We start from the raw sequence: 10,750 nt of genomic DNA, 5'->3' as shown, positions 1-10,750 counted from the left end.
GTCTTGGAGACATGTGGCTCGCAAAAATGCAATCTTGCCTCTCCTCGCAAAAGTGCAATCGTTTAGGTTTATTCTTAAAACTGAATCCATAAGCTTTCACTCCATTTGGAAAAATGCCCAATTCCTACTTATGCACACTGATGTCCTGGCAGAACTCAGGTTGCTACCTCTTACATGAAGGTGTCTCCATGAAGTAAAGCTAGAAACAGGTGAGCTGGTCCTCAAACACAAAAGCCTCCCAACAGCCATTTGTCCTTTTCAGCAGGCTAAAGTGGGCTGGAAGAGAGTGTAAAGGAAAGCATTCACCAGTGAAGAGCATGAAACACTTGCCAGTTCGCACCATTTAAACAAAGAGACCAAACAGAAAATGAGAGAAGTAAAGCTATGACTTGAAATAGAGATTCTCTTCTCAAGCTCTCCAAAATATCCAGTGCTTTGGACATAAAACGTTTCCATTTCCATTAGAAGTTAGTACTGCAATGGGATCTTACTGTGCATTCTATAATCTCCGTATGTAGCTAACATCTGCTGTAGGATCATGCTGAGAACGTGTGTCACAAGTCAGAGATTGCACTGCCTGCATCGTAAGAGGCAAGCAAAGGAAAAAGAAATGCAAGAAAGAAAAAAAGTAATTTATGTCCCCCAGTTTTCCCTCTCTCAGCCTTAGTATATTGACAGAAATTAATTTCTATAGGAAGGGAATTGCACTGTTTGCAAAGCAATCCTCTAGGATTTATTGATCTTTAAGAAAAATCTCATTAAGCAGAATAAGGAAAATTTACAACAGGTATGGGAAAACAAAACAATCTCTTGGGATCTTCACCAGGCCGAAACAGGATTAGCTTTGTAGTTTCTGTAATCTTCCTCACAGAAGAATGCTAATTCGGTCTCATTTGCTAGAACGAATAAAAAATTCAATATTTAGCACACAAGTAAATGAACCCCACCCAACAGCCAACTATTTCGAATCTTAGAAGAGAACTGGCAACTTTTTAGTCAAAGACAATTATAAATCACCACACACTTTTTTTCCCCCCCTCATATTTTTGCAAAAAAGATTCCAGTATTAAAGATGTCATCTAACCTTGTTAAAAAAACAAAACAAAAAACCACAATAAAGCCCCCAAAAAAGAACCTGAATATATAGAAGTAAATATGTACACAAGACCCCTCATGATTTATTTAACACAGCCTTCAGAATTGTTTGTATAAGCATTCAGCAAATTAAGTGATTGCATTTCTAACACCTTCAAATGCTACAAAAATAATGAAGCATGATTTTCTCTTTTTTTCGTGCATTTTTCTGTTAGGAAAGGGAAAAAGAAACTATTTTTTCCATTAAATTAGCCTGTAGGTATAATAATTTAATACTTAGAGGATCAGTAGAATATTTTACAGATCACTTTACATTCTCCCTCATGACCCATCAAAATATGTGTCTGAAGAAGTTAATTTTTCGCCCTGCTGATGATTAATTCATGAGGCTTCAACAATATGCAAAGTGAAAGACACAAATTGGCTTCTCCAGCAATACCTTCAAATACCTCTAATTATTCACAGGGGATATGGCAGAGCTAAAGGACCCACAAAGGTTCAGAGCAGTCACAATTCTTTCAACCCAGTAGGTCAAGGACTTTCTCTTCTAAAACAATAAGTCAGCAACATTACTAATTCAGAACAGAGACAAATCTGATGGAAAGCCTTCACAATTATTAAACATGGAATTCTTTAAGGTGCTGAGCCAATAACTTCCACATTCGTTTTTTAAATTAAACCTGAAGTTAATGAAGTCTGCCTGTCTTGTAGAAAAGGAAAAAAAAAAAAGAGCAGAAGGGGTTTTAGAATCTCAACCAGAAAACAGACAAGACTGTTTGCAATGAATACTGAACACTTTATTAACATACCCTGCTTTTAAGAAAAAAAAAAAAAAAAAAACAGGCAAGCATTAACTTTGCTGACTAGATAATAACTGTAATAATAATCACTACCACAGAGGCTTTCCCGAGGATACTTATCTAATGTCCTCATAATTTATAACTCTCTAGCCCAACGCTGTAAAGTGCCAAGGGCAATCAACTGCAGCTTAGAAAAAACGTTCTGCGTGTCTCAGAATTTCCCAGATTTTCTAACATCAATTCTCTGGTTTATTCTAGTAAATCTTGTCCAGACTAGATATTGGAAAAATGTAATATGTCAGCCACAGATTTCAAATCTTCTTACTGATTTAAATGAAACTGTACAAAATGAGGACCAGTGGTATGTGCTATCATACTTCACTTCCTTGGTTTAGTCTCTTCCACTTCTTGATGAAGAAGAAAAGTAAAATCTTCAAGATTCTACTACAAAGACCGCACTCCTAACTTAGCTAATTTTCATACCAAGATACGCTGGAAGCTGGAACACACCAAGATTCAAAATGGCATAATGGCACGCTGCATTTTACAAAGCGAGAGTTTTTCCTTTCTATCACAAATACCCACTATATTCTAATGACTAACTGCTGTTAGTTATGGGGGGGGGGGGGGTGAAAAAGCAGCTTTACATTGTTTTCTGCCCTGAATAAGCCACGCCTCTTCTTTAGAGAGACACAGAACAGGCTGGTCTATTCCGATTTCCTTTCACTGTAACATTTACTCCAATGTTTTGACACCTTTTTTGAGACCCTATTGAACTGTTTCACTACTGTAGCTACAAACATAGTTTCAAAGATGGATAATATATACAAATATTTATCAATACCTTTTTGAAAGAAGGGAGCTCTGGACAATATCGTTTCTAATTCAACATTTGGCACTGTCATCAGTCCCTCTCCTGAACTGCATTGCCTCTTATGCCTTAGGTAGATAAAAATCATGCTTAAATGAATCTTCTGCTAACTAAATTACAAATCTGTAGGACTTCAGTGCCAGTAATCCTCCTTCCTGAGGAACCTTTTTTTTTCCCAGATAAAAAGACCTGGTTTAGTACAAACAGCCAGAGAATAACTATCATTCATATTACAGGAACACCCAAAGACCTTTAGGAAAGGTATACTGAGGCCAGTTGCAGTGCACCCCAGAGAAAAACATTAGACATCCCAAGTCACTTAAAACCAGAAAGTAAATGGCAGGAAACAAAAGAGCCAAGAATCCTAAGAGAAAGAAATCCCATTCACTAGCTGGGGAGCAATAAAAGGGCACCATGAACAGGAGGGAGCTTTCTCTGTGAAGCCCCTGCACTTAGAGCGCAGGCAGTTATGCGTTCCAGCTAGGAAAATCAGATTCAAATGAGCAAATGTCCAGATCAAGGTGGAATGCAACTACATCCCTTAAGTACCCTGCTGCCACAAAGTCATTCAGCCACATTTATGAGAAGCCCAAAGGACATCCAGGGATCATCAATTTTATCATGACAGACATTTCTTTACATTATTACCAAAAGACATGCCCTATATGCAGTCCCCTGTCAAAATGTGAGAAATCAGGTCAAGTTTCAACTCTTTGCTATGTTCAGCACATTCTCTAAACGATACTGCTTGAGCTTTCCTGAGCAATCTGGCTATCAGGCACTGTATGCTGCACATTAAACAAATCTAATCTTATTTCATTATTCCACACTGGTTCCACTACTTACATTTCTAACCAAAACATCAGTTTAAATGTTACTGATAAGACTAAGCAGACACGGTACTAATAACCTATCTGTCAATCATTTAAAATTACTCTCAGCAGAATTATAAGCATACCCTCTAAAAATCACAATTTGCATTCTGAACATTTGGAGTGCAGATACCTACTGCCCTCAGTCCAATGATTTGAATGTACATTATCCCCCCCTTCTTCCCTGAATAATTATCAAGTAGTGTAAAGAGCATCAGGAATAGCATTTACTTTTCAGCAAGCTATCCAAACATAATCAGTCAGTTATCAGTTTAATGACAACCACAATGAACAGCACCTTCAGTCAATACAAATGTACTCCTACCTACTCCAGCTGCTTTCAGCGTACTGTCTTCTTTCAAAATCAGTTTGTCATCATCTTCCAAACTCACTACAAGTTCACCAGTCTACAAATCAGAGAACCAGAATACAAAGGTAAGAATAAGAATTTATTGACTCTGCCTGACTCTGCCTCAGTCTTGTTTGACAGTGCAGAGATCTGCCTGCATTAAAGCATGTAAAAGGGGAAGAATACAGCTAATCATCATACCTTGGATTTGTGTGCTTGGTGAATTATCTTCATTGTATCTGAAAGAAAACACAATGTTTTCCTAAAATAAGGCTTAATAGGTAGGTAACACTAAAAATTGTACTTGGGGAAAGAGAGACAGAGGGGTAAGGTTCAAAATCTTTTATTAGTAACAATTTTGTGTATTCAGTCTAAAAGAGGAGAAAACATTTTAATTTCCCAGTCCTGCAGCCAGAGTCTTAAACCAGTCAATCCAACATTAAGCTACCACATCCTATTGGGCTTCTGTCTGCTGGCTGAATTACAATAACTGATGACCATCCCAACTGCCAGTCAAAACACATCAGTTTATATGCCAGTTAGGGTCTTTTAACCTAACAGGTTTTATACATGCAATTGGGGCAGGACAAACAGCATTTATGCACTGTCAACTACTACAGTTAAATTGATAGGCAGCAAGTCATTAAGACATAGTAACCTAACCACTCCAGATCATTCCTTGAAATTTTCTTTCTCATGAAGAAAGCACCTGTGGTAGAAATTTTGTTAAGCAAGTGTGTTTTCCATAAACATGTACTGCCTTTCCTCTTTTTAATTCTATACCCTTTTCAATAATACTTACCTCTGATATGTTTGTGCAATGTAGCACTTTAAGAAATTATGCTACACAAAAAAAAGAAATATCACTTTTCTCTGGCAATGTGGGCAGGGCTTTGTTAACAGAAGGGAAAAACAGGGGAAAATAATGGGGTCACTAAAGCAACCAGATGAGTGCAACAATCCAGAGGGAAAGAAAGTCGTGAGATGCCTGGGTGGCGCGGGGTGGGGGAGTGGGAGTGGGGGGGTGGGGGCAGGCCAGAAAGATAAAAAATGAATACCAAACTATGAAGCCTCTATGTTTAAACAAATTCAGAGTAACACATCAATCCCTTCCCAGCAAAGAAGCAAAAACCAGTTCTCCTTGCCTGCTCCTTTTCTCTTCTAGTTTGGTTTTGCGCATTAACTGAACACTACATGTTGAAATAGTCTGGTAAGAGAAGGATGCAAGAAAGCTAAATACAGACTAAAACAACTTTCAAACTATCAAGAGCAAGTATTCAGATGTTCAGAATAACAGAAATCACATTCCCCTTCAGAATTTTGTTTCCATACCACTTTGGCCCAGTTTGGACATTTTATTTAAAACATCACATAAGGTAAAAACTACTCTGTATTCCCACTGCAGAGGTCACTGAGAAGGCAGCGTTAGCATGCTGTTATAACTGCAGTATTAGAAGCAAGACACAAACTAAATTGCAATTACGAGGATACATCTTGCTTAGAAGCATTGCAAAAAGACCAAGCAATCACAGCAAAAATATACTGCAATTACGAAACTTTTCTACCACAGCAAATACAATCCAGCCTCTGCCTGTTAGTTTTAAGCTTCTCCATCTACTTTGTCGCATGCCCTTTTCTCTAGTCTTTGCCTAGTCATTCTCTGAACTATTGTCTCAATTTTACTTATTGATAACTGCACCACTGGCATCCAGCAGTTTACCGTGTCTTCATCTGAGTTATTAAATGGCTTCTCTAACTCTGTAACAGAGATGAAACTGCAGTCTCTTCTCATCCTAGTTAAAGCCTTACGTCCTCTCACAGCCCTTGCTATTTCATCCCCATTTAGTCCCACTCAACCATATTCCAAATTTTTTTACCTTTCCTTTTCTGGTAATAGATCTTCCATGACAACAGATAAGAAACCACTTTCTAAGTCTGATTCTGTGAATATCTACCATATTGCTCCACATTCATGGAGAAAAAAAAAATTGAAAAGCAGCTTATGAAACAAGTTGCCACTCAGGCTGCCATCATCAGTGAAAAGATGGCAATGACAGGGTAGGAAGATGAGAAGAGTTCTAGACCAAGGACAAGAATGTGTATGAAGAAATGAAGAGAAAATACAGTCAGAAGCTTTGAGATGCGAGTTAAAGCACCAAGCAAGAGGAAAAATGTGATGGCGTTATATATGATGTCGAGAGAACAAAGTGGTGCCGAACTCTGGAGAGAAGGAAGCTGAAACAGGCAAAGTGAGAAACAGCCAGGTCCAACTGAGATTTCTGGCACTGACAAAGCAGAAGGAAAAATCGACCCTTACCAGCACTATTCACGCAGAAGTCTCGCTGCCCTTTCATTACCAAAATACAAGAAAGACAGTAGAGCACACAAGAGATGCCAAAAACATAAACCTGGATGATTCACAGCCTGAGGGAAAGGTGAGGAACTTGGCTCTCATTTTTCTGTGTGAAAACTTCCACGCAGCTAGCAGCACTAAAAGTAGGCCCCCACTAACTGGTGTAACAGGTTATAAAGTTCTGTAGTGTTTTTCACCCACATTATGCTCAGTCCTCCACAGCACAATCAGGTGCTCAGCCACAATATGTGCCTTGGGAAAAACTAAACTGACGTCTAAGTGACAAAAGAACTAGCAGCAGGGATAGGCAACACCAGGAATACAACTGATAGCAGCAGTTCTAGATAGGGCCCCCTCATCTAGCCAAAGCCACAGACATTAGAGGGAGGAAGGGCACCTCCAAATTCAAACTTACAGTTACTTAGCTTTTAAGACCTTAAGTAATATATTAAAAATAACAGTAACATTCAAGCCCTTGCCACTGACATATCATAAATCTTAATCCATAACTCTTTTTCTGCTTTCATTTTGCACTATATCTTTCACCATCAGCAAGAACCCAGAATGAAAGCTTGCTTTTTTTTTTTTTTTTAAATAGGCAAATAGAGTCTATTAGCATTCACATGTATTAAGTAGGTTCCTCATTCAATTCTTTGAATCACTGTAGAGGAAGGAGTTTGTCAACTCCAAGAACATGGGAAACAGAGGATCACTCACAGCAAAACTCCAAGGGAACTTTCAGAATTGCCAAGTTTAGGAAAAGATATGTTACTGACATCTGAGTTAACAAACTCCAAGAAAGGAAGTAATTTAGTCTACTTTGAAAGCATATTCTGTCCCAAACAGATGAATTGCAGATGTTCATGCCAATCTTCACAAAAAGGAAATATACACGTAGTTTTACATTAGAGGATAAAGTCAGCCTAAATTTCACACCAGGCTATTTCATTCCATCAGCTTTTATTTAAGAACTTTCACATCTACATTGAGCAAAGTAGTTCTCTTATATCGTGTAAATTATTTAAGTACATTAAGTCTTAAGCATTTTCTATTTACTGCCTTCAACTCTCACTTCACCATCTTTTCTGACTTCACAATTAGTAAATGGATACTGAAATACATAAGCACATAGAGAACCACAGTTTCAAAGCGTTTGAGATCACAAGCTGCTCACTAGAATAAAAACAGAGTTAAAAGGCACTTATAAAATTAATAAAAAATTAATACCAAAACCCATCAGTACCAATTAGCAAATAATGTATAACATGTAGCCTAATTCAAAGATTAATACAGAACTTCAAAATAATGGTCAAGTTCTGTAGATGTGATCCCACTGGTATAACGCCAGCTACAAGAGTTGGCTAGAGTTGCAAATGTAGGCAGGCACTGCCACTAGCATGAGTATTCTACAGCAGTTATCTTTTAAATTATATAAAAATTGGTATAAAATGTTATGTCCGCATTTTATAGGAATTAAAACAAGAAGAAAAAAAAACACCTACCATACTTGTAATTTTTAAAAGGAGGAGGAAGTCCTGTTCTTGAAGACACATCTATTAAAATAAAAGCACCAAGTTAAAATAAAGTTTATTTTTTAATTTCCAGTATTTTATTTTCCACTATTGTGCAATGTATGCATCCTGGACATCAAAATAAATCTGTAACACAGGAGACTTGTTTGAGCATCAAATACTAAAACATAACCTTTGGCTCAGATTCTATAGTTAGTCCATATGTGATTCACTTCACTTGAGCATAAAGTCCCTCTGAACAAAACGACCCATGATGACAGAGAGTCAATGCAATTAGGATATGATCATGGCAGTCTCATCCTTCAGAAAGCTGCCAGGAACATCCTGTTAATGGTTTGCACAGCATCTCTCTCTACCTTATACAAACAGCTGACAACTGTCATTCATAACTGAATTGTTCAGCAAACACAGCCATGCAAACCAGCCACAAAAAAGGACGCCAAACTGTAGAAAATTAACTCTTTAGCTGCATGCAGGACACAGCCTATAGGCAACTGCAAGAACACTAACACCCTCCCTGCTGCCAGTGTTCCCAGTGACACTTGGGATTTAACCATGGTCTTGGAAGGCCCACCCACCTACGGGGTGCACCTACAGGCACAGCAAGGCAGTTGAAACCATAATTTCATCAATAGTTTAACAATTTATCTCAAATTCCCTTTTCAAAACAGATTAGAGTAATGGAAGGAAAATGGCTTTTGGACCAGAACAGCACTATCCATCTGTGGAATGAGGTTCCAAACAGTCTTGTTCAAGACGCTAGCTTTGTCTCAAGGAACAGCAAGTTGCAATACTGCACACATCAAAAGCAAGTTTCTCAGCATTGTTTTTTATTTTATTCTTCATAACAGCAGCTGTACCGTATGTTCTGAAAGTGCTTGTAGTTGTCTAAAAGCACCCTAAGAACTTGCCATGCCTATCACTGTCTAGAAGTATGGAAGTTGCTGAAAACACAATAAAGCCATGAGGCCCAGGGCAATACCCTAGGAGTTGCTCAAATGTTATCAGCTATAACAGTTCGAGACTTGTTTAAGTTGGCTTCATGCAAAAAAAAAAAAATTAAAATTATGTTATTCTGCACCCTTCAAATGTCTCCATGTAGGTGTATAGAAATACACCTGCAAGATTAGGGTAACACCCTAACTACTGAGTCACTGCGTGGGCTGGTCTACATTAATTAACCTTTAGATACACTATCACTTTCAACTAGGCTTCTACAACATAAAGCCCATAGATGAGTAAATCTGCACCACAAAGCTCAAGATGGAGACAGAAACTCAGAAGCAAATATGCAGTGAGACCTCACAGTGTCAAAAACAATTTTTCAAGATCCTCTCTTCTCACAAATAGCAAAACAGACTTGCGTTTCCACATTCCACATACTGGTGTAGTTCCTAAGGATCAAAGGCTCTCTAAATTCAATTAATTTACTCCTGTTAATTTATGAATAGCTGCCTGACAGCACCATTCAAGGAGCCTCAGGCACTGAGCCAAATGCAGCAATGCCCTCCTCTCTTTTTGACTAAACACGGGGATTTGGGCAGGGGGAGCAGTCTATCCAAATTTAGGCATGGCACACTGACCAGGGAAGCTCTTATTAACTCCAGACTTCTCGTCCAAAGGAGGAGAGCACACAGGGGATGTAAACACAAAACTGGCATCTCTACCAGAGCCACAGAATTCCCATTCATTGGCTTCCCTCCACTTTCTTGTGCAGACACAGCAACGCATGGGACTGAAACGAATGAATAAGACAACCACCCCTTACCCTTCCGCACAAAAGTAATGAACTGCTTTGCTGTCTGATCCAAGTTAACTCCATGGTACACCACAGGTCTGAAGTTCCGGTGTTCAAAAGAGCGAACAAGACGGACTGTGATCGTTGAGCTTTCTGCTGACATGAGAATTAATTCTGAATAACCTGGAAAACATTAAAGAGAGAAATTATTGCCTTTCCTCTGTGTACAAGCACAGCTAGAAAACAAGGTGCAGGTGGGCCTTATTCAAAGACTAAAACATGGTGAGAAATTCAACAGCATTATGTCTTTCAGGTCATCACTTTCACTATTTCTACAGAAGCAGTAACAGCATCTGAACACAAACAGGGTTACCTAGGATATTACTGATACTGTGCACCAAATAGTCCAGTATTTGTACCTGTGCTGTGTACTACAGCACCAGACTCCATATTAAACACACAAAAATGTTATGGACAAATGCAAGTATGTTGTTTGGGTTTTAAGCGACTGAAGCCTTTACCTGCTGGGTGAATAACCTTGTGCTCTAAAAGAATGTACTCACATTAACACAACCAAAGCCTTTTTAATATACTTATGTTGTAGAGAGCATAATATCCTGAAAAATGCCTAAGCTCCTACACAACACTCACTTTCATCTCCCTACAGAGAGTGGAAAAACCTCCCCCATATACATATGCAACTAATTCTCCTGGTACACTACTACATAATTAAGGGGTTTAATTTAATTTATAATAGCACGTCTCTAGAATGGCTCTACAGGGCTTATACTACTTTAGCAGAGAGCAGAACCTACAATGGAATCACCTTATCAACCTCAGCCCCTCTTCAAACAAGCCCACATGTTCCGTTGGGTTCTTTCTCTCCACAGGAAAACAAGCTATTTCCTATCTCAGCAATCTTCTCTATTTTTGGTGCTGGGTGTTCCTCAACAATCTTGCTTTCTGGTCATATGCTAAACTGCCGTGGGTGCTGCAGCAACAAGCAAAGACTGCAGCTTAAGTGCCGCAACATCAGTCAGGGGCACAGCACGACCTCTGCATCTCCTATCCCTTAGCAGCCATTTCAGTCACCACTTCCAGTCCTGCAAGGGATTCTCTTACCTATTCATCCCTTTATGT

The 10,750-nt window shown here is 38.7% G+C and overlaps 1 protein-coding gene across 2 annotated transcripts; it reads right to left on the bottom strand.

The window, feature by feature from the left end:
* Positions 1-440: 440 nt before the first annotated feature.
* On the bottom strand, positions 441-9,788 carry LOC104164175 (chromosome unknown open reading frame, human C2orf76). Of its 2 annotated transcripts, XR_696474.1 has the most exons (6): positions 9,641-9,788; positions 7,843-7,893; positions 4,189-4,226; positions 3,964-4,045; positions 2,740-2,834; positions 715-896 (listed from the first exon to the last, which is right to left on the bottom strand). XR_696474.1 is itself a non-coding variant. In XM_009703429.1 (5 exons), exons 1-5 carry the CDS (start codon positions 9,771-9,773, stop codon positions 820-822), a joined length of 381 nt encoding a protein of 126 aa, XP_009701731.1. In that variant the 5' UTR covers positions 9,774-9,787; the 3' UTR covers positions 441-819. The 2 variants fall into 2 exon arrangements, 1 of the variants encoding a protein (XP_009701731.1); XM_009703429.1 differs by lacking the exon at positions 2,740-2,834 and having other exon boundaries at positions 441-896; positions 9,641-9,787.
* Between the last annotated feature and the right edge of the window lie 962 nt (positions 9,789-10,750).

The sequence above is a fragment of the Cariama cristata genome, unplaced genomic scaffold (genome assembly GCF_000690535.1).
Source record: "Cariama cristata isolate BGI_N322 unplaced genomic scaffold, ASM69053v1 scaffold11467, whole genome shotgun sequence".
NCBI classification, from domain to species: Eukaryota; Metazoa; Chordata; class Aves; order Cariamiformes; family Cariamidae; genus Cariama; species Cariama cristata.
The sequence above is the reverse complement of the archived record's forward strand: the minus strand, read 5'-3'. Positions and strand labels throughout refer to the sequence as shown.